Here is an 11,721-nt window from a genome sequence, read left to right as displayed (position 1 = left end):
AGGTGTGAGTAATTTGGCACAGCAGCTGGCTGAGGGCTGGGGAGGAGGTGGCACAGGGAAACTAAGGAGATCTGCTGGGAACAAACGGGAGGAAACAGGGAACTGAAAAATACTTCAAATACAAAAGACACTAAGAGTAAAGAAAACCTGGTGAACTAGGAGAGAAAGATATGAGGGAAACCATAACCGAACCTAAATAGAAACAAGGCTGATCTAACAAGAACTAAGGGACACAGAGCAAGAGAAACTAGAAGATCTAAACAAATAACCCAACTAGAATTACTAAAGAAAGATACAGACTCAGACATGGGAGAATAACTGAACCTATGGTGATCAAATTAAGAAATAAACATTAGAAACCCTGCAGGGAGGCTGAAAAGAGAAATAACTAGAGGGATAAAATAGAATTAAACTATAGTCATTAAAGAAGGCTTGACATGGACTCAGTCAAACAAGGAAAAGCAATAATATAATTCTAACTACACTAAATACCTCTAATAATGTGAAAAGGACCATGAAGGCCTAAACTAGTGAATTAAAACATGAAGCTAAATAAAATGAAAAGCAAAACAAACCCCAAAACCCAGAGTCCTGACAGATGTCTGATTATATAATTGGTTAAAATATTTATTTAAAAATATAATCTTTCATTACGTGTACGTTTATTACCTGAAATATTTAAATATCATATTTTTACTTAAAATGCAATTAATTTCTTCACCTGTTTACATGTAACTTGAAGTGCTTGAATCAAACGTCTCATGAATGTTTACAACATGAAATTATTAAATGAGAGAAAACAGCCACTTCCAGCTGTATTTCAACACAAATGTTTCCTGTTCCTCTTCAGAGTCTGCAGCCTTGCTGAGCTCCTCTCCTGGCTTTTCCTCCTCAGCCTCTCCAACTTGCTCCTCTTCTGTTGCCTCCGCTGCTCAGTTTTCATTATTTACCTCTTCTGGGGTAAATAATGAAAACAGACTCAGTAACTTGTTGATGGTTTTTCTGTATCGCCTCTTTAATTGACGCCCATGTCGGTCCAATGTTGTGGCGTTTACCTCAGTGACCCACATTCAGCGCTGGAACCCAGTCAGGATTGAGCTCATCCATTTCATACGTCGGTTTGCCTTCAAGAGGACATATCAGAACACACATCAGTATTAATACTGTAAATCTGATAACACTAGTAAAATAGTTTACTTCACAATAATGTAATAACCTCGATGTCCACTGACGAAACTCGGACTATGGTACATAAAGAATATTAGCCCGACCTAAACAAGGTTGACCCACTTAAATGAACTCAACATTAACTGAACATGAGTACACCCGGACAAAATCATAGCAAATAAATTATGACACAACACCAACAAAGCGAATTTAGACACTCACCAGAATAGAAATGTCTGGAGGAAACTTGTAAGGTATCTGGGGATGTTGGAGAAGGTAATATCAGGACGTCTCACCGCTGATACCAGGACATTCGTCTTCTTCTCGTTAGCTCCGTTAGCTTAGCCTCCACGCGTTGTTTCCAAGCAGGAAAATAGTGAAAAGAAACTCCGTTTTCCATCTTTTAACCGTTTCAGTCGTATGATCGGACATTACATTAAATAACGCAGCAAGTTCGTAACATAGCTAAATTATTTTAAGTAACTTGGATTAAAAAAATCTGCCAGACTGTTGTTTTTGTCGGTTATGTTTAACAGAGAGGACCCCAAAGATGGCGCTGGTGTCCCTCCGTCTACAGCAGTGACGTCACGTTCCAAAGCTCTATTGGCCAATAGTAGAGGACCTGGACAGCTCTCCACATTAACATGTTGATGCAGCAGAAATACAGCAAACGGAAGAGGGAGAAGAGAAAGAGACAAAGCAAAATACCAATTTTTCTTGACAAAACGCATGTTTAGGGGAAATGAAAAAGAAAATATATACATTACTTGACGGAAACTTATGTGTAAGGAAAAGGGAAAACTAAATATATATTTATGCTTTTATTTCTTCTTTTATTTATATATTTATTCTTTTATTTATATATTTATTATTTTATTTCTTATTATGTCGGTTCCGTAATGAATAAACACCTCTTTAAATGTGTATATATTTGACATTTTAAATTGACATTTGTGACTGTATACAAAATAGACCAGCAAATATTGGTAGCATATTGCGAGGGAACGCAAAAGAAAAAATTTTCCCCTGTCCCTAGGGCTCCGTAGGTTTCTTCAGCAGAGCAACAGGGCACATCTTTTTATTCAGGCACACTTACAGGTTTTATTTATTTTCATTGAATAACAGCGAACATTTTTAGATTAATGTGTATTGTACTTTGTATCTATTTTAAACGAATACATCGTAAACATTTACGAATACAACCACTTAATTATATCAGAAAATCTGTAGCCAACGTTAAGAAAATCCATCTCTTACGATGAATAAACGATAACTTAGTATAACGAGAAGTAAGAAAACCCCAAAAGTAATAAAAAAAGAAAGAGGGGGAAAACCCTTAAACAATATTAAGGGATTAATCGCTGAAACTCTTCCGTTATCTGGTTCATTGCTTTTTACACGTCTACTTCTCCGCCTATTTTTACTCAGGCACAGCAACGGGTGCCCTGAGGGGTCCTGGTCTTCACATTTTTACACACGTGTTGAGGAACCATGGCGGACCTTCAGATGAAGCTGCTCCGAAAGAAAATCCAGAAAAGGACCGAAAAGAACCGGGAGAGGAAACAGAAGAGAAGACAGTCGGAAGAAGAGGAGGCAGGTGAGTGATCCGGAACCAACTGACGGCTCCGAACCGAACCGGGACCGGGATAGAACCACAGGTTCAGGTCTGACCCGAAAACTGGCTGAGAATCATAAGAACTTACGTTAAACTGACTGATTACAGAATAAAGCTAAAAGCGAGCTGTTTTAATCAGTTTATTAGTCTTATTCAGAAATATTCTGGCTGCGGGCGGGTTCCGGTGGCCCATTAGGTCCAGGTTGGAGGTTCTTCCTGGACTCTTCAGGATGCTGTTTTTATTGGTTCACTCAGAGACGGAATAAGGTGTTGTGGAGTAAACTGTGTCCCAACAGAACGGAGCCGTCTTGCCACAGGCCCATCAGAACCCATCAGAACCCGTCGGAACCTCACGGACTTGTTTTCTTGGGATCAGGATTATCCTCCGCATCTCAGATTAACTTGATCCTGAATCTAAATCTGATGGGGTTATTTATGACGGAAACCACTGACCGTTAGTTTATCTGAACCGTTTACAGTTTAAATCAGGAGTTTAAAATGTTTATTCAGTCTGGGAACCAAAACTGATGTACATAAATATTGATCATATACGTCATGAGATCGGCTTAGGCACATTTTTATTTCAAACATAACTGTGAACTCTAATCTGATTGCCTTGAACAAACTGATATTTTGAAAAAATGCTGATTTTTAAATATAACGAGCTGAATGTTTCTGGCTAAAGTACTTTATATTTTATGACGGCGCATTAGAGCCAAGCTATGAAAACATTTATCTTTCATTACGAGAATAAAGTGTTAATAACGCCACAAGTTATAAGAATAAAATCTTACCAGAGTTGTAATAGTTGGAGAGTAAAGTTGTAATATTGGTAGAATTATGTAGGAATTTTATCATAATTCCATAAAAAAATAACAACGTAATGTTGAGCATCTTGTGAATTTAAATTTTGGTTTTATAAACTGTTTTACACTTGTGCATATGTATTAATTAGTTTTATTTTGTAACCAGGTCCCTGTTCAACATGAGATCTGGATCTCAACGGGTTCACCTGGTTAAATAAAGGAAATGATAAAAAATAAAAAAATAGGAAATAATCTTTCAGCATCAAATTATCATCAGCAGCAGGATTTTGTTGTAATTTTATGCCTCATTTTATTAATTTACATGTTGATGTTTTAAAGATAAAACTAGAAAATATTAATTAGTTTCATTAATGATGGATTTTACCCAGATGGATGAACCCATCCTAACCTGTCGGTTCTGGTTCTGGTGCAGGGAGATCCAGCGGACCGGAGGAGGAAGGCTGGGAGGAACCGGCTGCTGCTGGTCCAACAGAACCAGAGCAGAACCAGCAGAACCCGGCCGAGGAAGAGGAGGCAGAGGAAACGTCTCTGAAGAAACAGAAGAAGAAGAAGAAGAGGAAGCTAGCAGGCGGAGCTGGAGGTGGAGTCAGCACCAGGAAGCAGACTGGTTTCACTGGGTTTACTGGTTTCACTGGGTTTACTGGTTTCACTGGGTTTACTGGTTTCACTGGGTTTACTGGTTTCACTGGGTTTACTGGTTTGATGTTTCAGTTTCAGCTGAGAAGAAGATCAGGACTGAGGAAGAGGATGGAGGAGAGATTAATGATGAAGCAGTAGAGGAAGAGGAGCCTGAACTACCCACAGGACTGACAGGTAAGCTGAAGGCACCACCAGGTGGCGCTGCCTTCCAGCGGTGACGTTGACTCGCAGCAGAAGAAGAAGAAGAGCTGTAGTCTTCGTCAGGATGAAGCTGACCTGCTGCTTTCTGTTCAGGCGCATTCGAGGACACCTCGTTTGCCTCTCTCACCGGCCTGGTTGGCGACCACATCCTGAGGGCAATCAAGGAGATGGGCTTCGAGCACATGACCGAGATCCAGCACAAAACCATCCGGCCCCTGCTGGAGGGAAGGTGAACTGCACTGCTGTGGCAGGCTTCCTCCTGGTGACATCATCAGGTCCTAATGATGACATCATCAGCTCATCCCATCATTTCTCCTCAGAGACATCCTGGCAGCTGCTAAAACTGGCAGCGGGAAAACGTTGGCCTTCCTCATCCCGTCCATAGAACTCATCAACAAGCTCAAGTTCATGCCCAGGAACGGTGAGTCCTCCTCCTGAGGCTCCGCCTCCTTGCTCTGCGTCCCTACGCTGAGGCTCCGCCCACTCAACCCTCCCTCAGGTACCGGCGTGGTGATCCTGTCTCCGACGCGGGAGCTGGCCATGCAGACGTACGGCGTGATGAAGGAGCTGATGGCGCACGACGTCCACACCTTCGGCCTCATCATGGGTGGCAGCAACCGCTCCGCCGAGGCCCAGCGGCTCGCCAACGGTGTCAACATCCTGGTGGCCACGCCCGGCCGCCTGCTGGACCACCTGCAGGTGAGACGGTGAAACTGCAGGCTAGTTTCTGCACCAGAGGCTCCGTTTGGATGTACTGGTTCTGCTTTTGGTTGCCTCCCAGTTTACCTCCCAGTTTACCTTCTGTCTCCTCCCAGAACACGCCGGGCTTCATGTTTAAGAACCTGCAGTGTCTGATCATCGATGAGGCCGATCGGATCTTGGAGGTCGGCTTCGAGGAGGAGCTGAAGCAGATCATCAAGCTGCTGCCCAGTACGTCCCACCGCACCGCCGCGTTCTGACCCCCAGATATCCCGGTTGCCCCGTTTTACCCCGTTTGCCCCGTCTCTGCAGAGAAGAGGCAGACGATGCTGTTCTCAGCCACCCAGACGCGCAGGGTGGAAGACCTGGCCCGGATCTCCCTGAAGAAGGAGCCGCTGTACGTTGGCGTGGACGACCACAAGGACAGCGCCACCGTGGACGGCCTGGAGCAGGTAGGCCTCTGACCGACGGAGCCCCTCTGACCCCTCTGGCCCCTGGCTGACCTCCTGACCCCTGCAGGGCTACGTTGTGTGTCCGTCGGAGAAGCGCTTCCTGCTGCTGTTCACCTTCCTGAAGAAGAACCGCAGGAAGAAGCTGATGGTGTTCTTCTCCTCCTGCATGTCGGTCAAGTTCCACTACGAGCTTCTCAACTACATCGACCTCCCGGTCATGGCCATCCACGTGAGCTCCTGACCCAAACCGACCCAGCTGATTGTTCCGCTGGGTTCTGACTGGCCCGTTTCTCCCTACAGGGCAAGCAGAAGCAGACCAAGCGGACCACCACCTTCTTCCAGTTCTGCAACGCCGACTCCGGCATCCTGCTGTGCACCGACGTGGCAGCCCGCGGCCTCGACATCCCTGAGGTCGACTGGATTGTCCAGTACGACCCGCCGGACGACCCCAAGGTCAGCGCCGGGAGGGGTGGGCGGCACCGAGTGGCTAGAACTCTGACCTCTGAACTCTGTCTTTTCCCCGTCTGTAGGAGTACATCCACCGGGTCGGCAGAACCGCCAGAGGCATCGACGGCCGCGGCCACGCGCTGCTCATCCTGCGACCTCAGGAGCTGGGCTTCCTGCGCTTTCTGAAGCAGGCCAAGGTGATCTCTGACCCCAGCATGACCTCTGACTAACCTCTGACCCCTGGCTGACCCCTGGCTCTGCTCTCTCTGCTTCAGGTCCCCCTGAGCGAGTTTGAGTTCTCCTGGAGTAAGATCTCTGACATCCAGTCTCAGGTAAGAACCCAAACCTGTTTTGTTCTCAGTTCTGACCCGGTTTGAACCAGTTGTGCCTCTGTCCCGTCCAGCTGGAGAAGCTGATAGAAAAGAACTACTACCTGCACAAGTCGGCCCAGGAGGCCTACAAGTCGTACGTCCGGGCCTACGACTCTCACTCTTTGAAGCAGATCTACAGCGTCAGTACCCTGAACCTCCCCATGGTGGCGCTGTCCTTTGGATTCACCGTGCCGCCCTACGTTGACCTCAGTATCCTTTTCTTAGCTGCTCAGGACTAATCAAAACCTCAATAAAGCTGATCATCTCCGGTCCGCCTTCCTGGGAAAGTCCGGTTCATTTGTGGAGGTGTGAATGGACTTCCCCTCCTGGCCTGTGGGGGCGCTGCACCAAGAACCGCTGAAGACACTGAGAGCAACTTCCTTCTTCACCAGATGAAAACAAAATGGAAGCGTCAATTTTAGCAGTTGGAGGATTTCTCTTTATTTCTGCTGCTAGCGCTAGGCTAGCATGTTAGCTTTGGGCATTACCGTGCAGGGCATTACCCAGAATGCCCTGCACTGTAGTCCACTTCCTGCTTTTGGAGCGGTCTCCATTCCACTTGGCGTTCACACTCAAACTGAATCCAGACCAAAGTTTGGAGGACCAGAGGTCAGAGGTCAACTAGTGTCCACACCTCACCAACTGAACTGGACTTTATAGCAAGCGGACTGGAGTTGGGTTGAACCGGACCGGACTGGTGGGCCGTAGTAATAAGCAGAAACTCTAACTGGGATCTTTATTTATTTTTTTTTAAAGATTTTAATCATATTTTGTTCTGATTGGAGAAAAACCTGTTGCTCCAAATTCACCCAAATGTTAAATCCTGAACCAATTCAGTCTGAACAGAAAATCTGATTTTAATTCAATGTTTATGATTAAAGCTTCATGGTTTCCATGGTTCCTCCTTGACTCTGCCTCCTCCAGACGTTCACAGCAGCAAAGGCCTGAAGCTGCAGAAGCGCGGCGGTGGCGGCGGCTTCGGCTACCAGAAGGCCAAGAACGTCAGGAAGTCCCGGATCTTCAAACACGTCAGCAGAGGGTCGAGCGACCGCCGGCAGTTCTCCCGCTGAGCCGAGCGGAGCCCTCCTCCATCCCCTTCTCCTGTAAATGTCCTGTAAAACTCAACTTTTCTAATAAAGGAAACAAGGTTCTTTGTGTTTCTAAACTTTATTTCACCTCAGACTTTGACTAGGACACATGATATTAAAATAAAGTTTTTATTTTGAAGACATTTATTCTGGTCTAAAATCTTCTGCTCAGTTAATCAAGTATCTCAGGATGACAATTTATCACAAAGTTAAAAACGTTTCCACATTTGAATCTGGATCCGTTTCTCCAGGTTTAAACTTCTGTTGATTGTTTCTAGATTTTATTTCCCTTTGAATATAAAAATGTTCACAGTGGGTCAGAACCGGGTCGGAACTGGGTTTCTGGCTGAGGTTCTGCCAGAAACCCAAGTGAAGTTGGACCGAACCTTCATCTGGAACAAATGAGGTCCAAGACAAAAGGTTCTGGTTGGGTTGGAAACGGTTCTGGTGGTCCCGCTCTAACATCACTGGTTTAAATGAGCAAAACTTAAACTAGGCCGGTTCTTTCAGAAGCTCCAGGGTCGGTTTCATCTCCAGAACCAGCACTGTACCCGGTACCACCATGTGGACTCAGTTGGATCCCTGCTGCCGACCTGTGAGGAGAAACGGAGCGGGTTCAGGACCTGTAAACCCGGTTCTGTTGGAGGAACAACAGTTGTCTGAACCGGGTTGCTACGGCGATTCACAACACGTCGACTGTACAGGAATCGATCCCATCGATTGGTTCCAACTGAAAACAAAACAACGGAGCCGAAGTTTGTTTTTCAGCCAGAACTCCTGATTTCTGTAATTCTTCAGCTTTTCTAGTAAAGGCTGCTCCACAGTAACAGAAATCTGTTAGTTTGATTCTAAAATGTTCAAATGTGTGTTGCACATTTCTACCAGGAATAAATATAAGCAAATTATTCATTTTCAAATATAATACTCTCCAAATCTCGGATAAGCCATTACAGTTAAATAAACCTATTATGTTTGAAGGCTTAACTTGAATCTTAACTTGAAACCGATTTGCTCAGGAATAAAGGAAATACTTTAGTAAACCAAACATTTTACAACTAAATATTACCTGTCTGAATAATGTCGGTGTTTAACTCCCACCCAGTGGGGAAAGCTGGCGGGAGTTTTATAGCAATGTGCCGGGAGTCGGGCGTAACACCGGACCTGCAGCGCCCGGCCGGCGGACGGCTGGAGGGCAGCGGAGCAGACGGGTCCGGAAAGGTCAGAGCAGATTATGTTTTGGTGAACCGAGCAGATATTTGAGACTTACACAAGTTTATATTCACGCCTAAAAACGTTGTACAAAATCCTAATGTGTCATTTAAAGTGTAATATAGCAAAATAATTGGTCGCTCTGCCTGAATGTCCGGTTGGGACCCGCAATGAATCATGGGATATGGTGGGCCGTAAAGGATTCACCGGACTCATCCTTCAAATCTGGGGAAAGTAGCTCTGGAAAAGGCAGATCCATCCATACCAACATCCACCTGGTTCTGGACCTGATTGATTATAGTCACTTAGTAAGAAATGATGGTTTTATGTTGGTTTTAGATTTCCACAAAGCATTTGATTCTGTGGAACATCAATTTATTGTTAACACTTTGAGACATTTTGGTCTTGGAAATAGTTTTCTTAGTATGATCACCATGTTAAACACCAACATTAACATCTGTGTGTCTCTGCCTCAGGCCACAGATTCAAAGTAGAAAGAGGAATCAGACAAGGTTGCAGTATTTCGCCTCTATTATTTATTATAGTCGCGGAATTACTAGCAATAACAATTAATAACTCTAATATAGAAGGTTTGGAAATAAATAACCAGAAAATAATCATTAGCCAATTCACAGATGATACACCCAATTCCTTACAGATAAACAACAAATTCCTCGAGCTCTAAGGGAAACAGAGTTGTTCTCTCAAGCCTCAGGGCTGCAGCTAAATATTAATAAATGTGAAATTATAAGTATCCATAACTGTTCTGATTCTTCCATTTTCAATATTCCAGTTAAAAATGAAATTAAGTATTTAGGAATGTGGATTACTAAATGTCAAGCTACTAGCGTAAGAAAAAAATTACAAGACAACATTGATAAATGTGGCAGAACCTTAAACAATTGTCTGCAGAGACTTGACACTGTTAACATTATTAACAAAAACTGAATCCTTATCCAGGCTGACGTTTCCTGCATATTCCTTAGCCGTCCCTCCTAATCTCATAAAACAGATTAACAGAATTAATTTTAACTTCATTTGGAAAAACAAACACCATTACATCAGAAAGAGATTGGCTAAAACATTATGAGGAAGGTGGTATGAAGGCAATCGATTTTGAAATCACGAATGGCACTTTAAAAATGAGATGGCTTCAGTCCCTTTTAAAACACGGTGATCTAATTTGGTTTGTTGTTCCATCGTATTTCAAAAGGTTGGAGGTTTTGATTCTGAATTATCTAAACTCCCTGCAGCTCTCTGCTTTCCATCAACAGGTTTTGTTACAGTGGAGGTTCATGTTAAACAACTTCAGCCCCATAAAGTCCCACTGTGGAACAGCAGAGCCATTCTATGTGGTAGAATATCTATATTCATGAAAGACTGGTGGAATGAACAAATCTGGTCAGTTACTCATTTACTGGATGGAAATGGTGAAATTCTCAGTTTGGAGGAATTTAACAGGAAATATGGAACTGACTGTTCACTAACAAATTATAAGGAAGTACTACGAAGCATCCCTGATGTCCTCATTCTGTCAGAACAGTTTAACTAATTTCTCTATTCCAAGACTCCACAAGATTCAAACTGAGTATGTGGACATTAAAGGTAATTAATGCTGCAACAGGTTTTTGAACCAGTATTCAATAAGTAACATAAACACAGCTCTATCATAGATTTTAACAAATCTAGGTTAGTCAAAATTAGGACAAATTATTTAAAATTCCCAATTCCTCCCAAACATAAAGAATTACATTTTAAATAATAAACACATATCCTTCAAATGAGTGCTTAAGAGAGAGATTTAATTTTCATGTTGAGAATTGTGGTTTTTGCACAACTCAGTTGGAAACAACTAAACATTTGGTTTAAGAATGTAAAGAAGTGTTAAACTTATGGGATCAACTTCGTAACTTTCTGTCTTCTAAGACAATAAATTTGGATTTTGTTTCCTTACAAAACATTTAATTCGGTTTATCCATTAAAGAAAAAAATCTGGAATTTTTAGTCAATGTTCTAATTATTGTAACAAAATATTATATCCATAAATGCCGTTATGCAAAACGCTCCCCCTCAATCTCTGCTCTCAAAAACAAACTGTTTGTTTAAAAGATGTCTGAAAAAGATGCAGATTCTAAATGCAATAAAATTGTATCAGTTAATGGAAGATTTTTAATTTGTAGCCCCCTAACATGTCTCTTATTAATTTAAGTTATTTTTTCCCCACTTATTTTAGTATCTTATCAGAGCCTCTGTTACCAACTGCGATTTGTAACAGGAGTTGTGATAATTAGTTTCTGTAATGTTTGTTATTGACGTGTTGCGAGTTTGTCAGTTATTTTTGTATATTCAATAGTAAAAAAAAAGTTAACTGTAAAACTAAAGCTGCCTTTGTTGCATCTGACAGAAATTATAATTTTTTTTAGTTTTTATTGTTAGAAGAAAAGAAAAAAAAAACAGGGGCACCGGATCCTGATCACCGATCTCTGCCGATCATTGGCTGTTAATTTTTCGCTTAGGTATAAATGCTACTATGTGACCTGGCAATAAATTCACCTAATTTAGACATGAAACATGCAAAATACTTGCAGTTTTCAAAACAGCAGCTATCAGTCATCTGATTATTTTTTCTTCAAAATCGCTGGATTTTCGCATTTTCCAATTCAAATGCTCAGAAGCAAAGCCGGTGAGGCAGCAGGAAGCTGAGCTTCACCTGGGATTGATCAACCTCTGCTAACTGCACTGGCTGCCATTCTATGAGAGCATGTTCCTCCTGTCTGTACGCCGGTAATAAAATGGCTAAAAAACATTTAATATATGGACTGATTTTCCATAATTTAGCTTATGTATATAATGTACAGTGTTTTTTTGTCACCAACTGTGTGTATCGTGTTTTGTGTGCGGAGGATCGATAAGAAATGGCAGAGAACAGACTTGAGGTGAGGCAGGCAGTTCTCCTGCCTCATGGCAGAGGGCGCTCATGATCCCAGATATTGTGACTGCAGAGTA

The 11,721-nt window shown here is 42.8% G+C and overlaps 2 protein-coding genes across 4 annotated transcripts in view; one reads left to right on the top strand and one right to left on the bottom strand.

Annotated features, from left to right (window-relative positions):
- Positions 1 to 2,593: 2,593 nt before the first annotated feature.
- Positions 2,594 to 7,583, top strand: ddx18 (DEAD (Asp-Glu-Ala-Asp) box polypeptide 18). The gene is made up of 14 exons (XM_007541562.2): positions 2,594 to 2,764; positions 4,022 to 4,189; positions 4,321 to 4,422; positions 4,543 to 4,678; positions 4,770 to 4,870; positions 4,949 to 5,148; positions 5,265 to 5,379; positions 5,461 to 5,600; positions 5,668 to 5,829; positions 5,901 to 6,053; positions 6,131 to 6,244; positions 6,323 to 6,379; positions 6,451 to 6,628; positions 7,343 to 7,583. The coding sequence occupies exons 1-14, from the start codon at positions 2,659 to 2,661 to the stop codon at positions 7,486 to 7,488; spliced, it is 1,878 nt and encodes a 625-aa protein (XP_007541624.1). The 5' UTR covers positions 2,594 to 2,658; the 3' UTR covers positions 7,489 to 7,583.
- The window catches only part of LOC103130229 (glycerol kinase-like), a 26,032-nt gene continuing 21,883 nt past the window's right edge, over positions 7,573 to 11,721 (bottom strand). For all 3 annotated transcript variants that reach the window (XM_007541565.2, XM_007541564.2, XM_007541563.2), the window contains one exon: positions 7,573 to 8,099. In XM_007541565.2, coding sequence (XP_007541627.1) covers positions 8,077 to 8,099 — 23 coding nt within the window. In that variant the 3' untranslated portion in view covers positions 7,573 to 8,076. The remainder of the gene's footprint in view (positions 8,100 to 11,721) is intronic.

The sequence above is a fragment of the Poecilia formosa genome, unplaced genomic scaffold (genome assembly GCF_000485575.1).
Source record: "Poecilia formosa unplaced genomic scaffold, Poecilia_formosa-5.1.2 Scaffold617, whole genome shotgun sequence".
NCBI lineage: Eukaryota > Metazoa > Chordata > Actinopteri > Cyprinodontiformes > Poeciliidae > Poecilia > Poecilia formosa.
Note: the sequence above shows the minus strand (reverse complement) of the source record. Positions and strands in the feature narration are given on the sequence as shown.

Bases quoted from the DNA above. Each gene is read 5' to 3' on its own strand.
- ddx18 (XM_007541562.2), top strand. From the start codon at position 2,659: ATGGCGGACCTTCAGATGAAGCTGCTCCGAAAGAAAATCCAGAAAAGG. The intron at 2,765-4,021 runs GTGAGTGATCCG...GTTCTGGTGCAG, and splicing joins GTCGGAAGAAGAGGAGGCAG to GGAGATCCAGCGGACCGGAG. The intron at 4,679-4,769 runs GTGAACTGCACT...ATTTCTCCTCAG, and splicing joins CGGCCCCTGCTGGAGGGAAG to AGACATCCTGGCAGCTGCTA.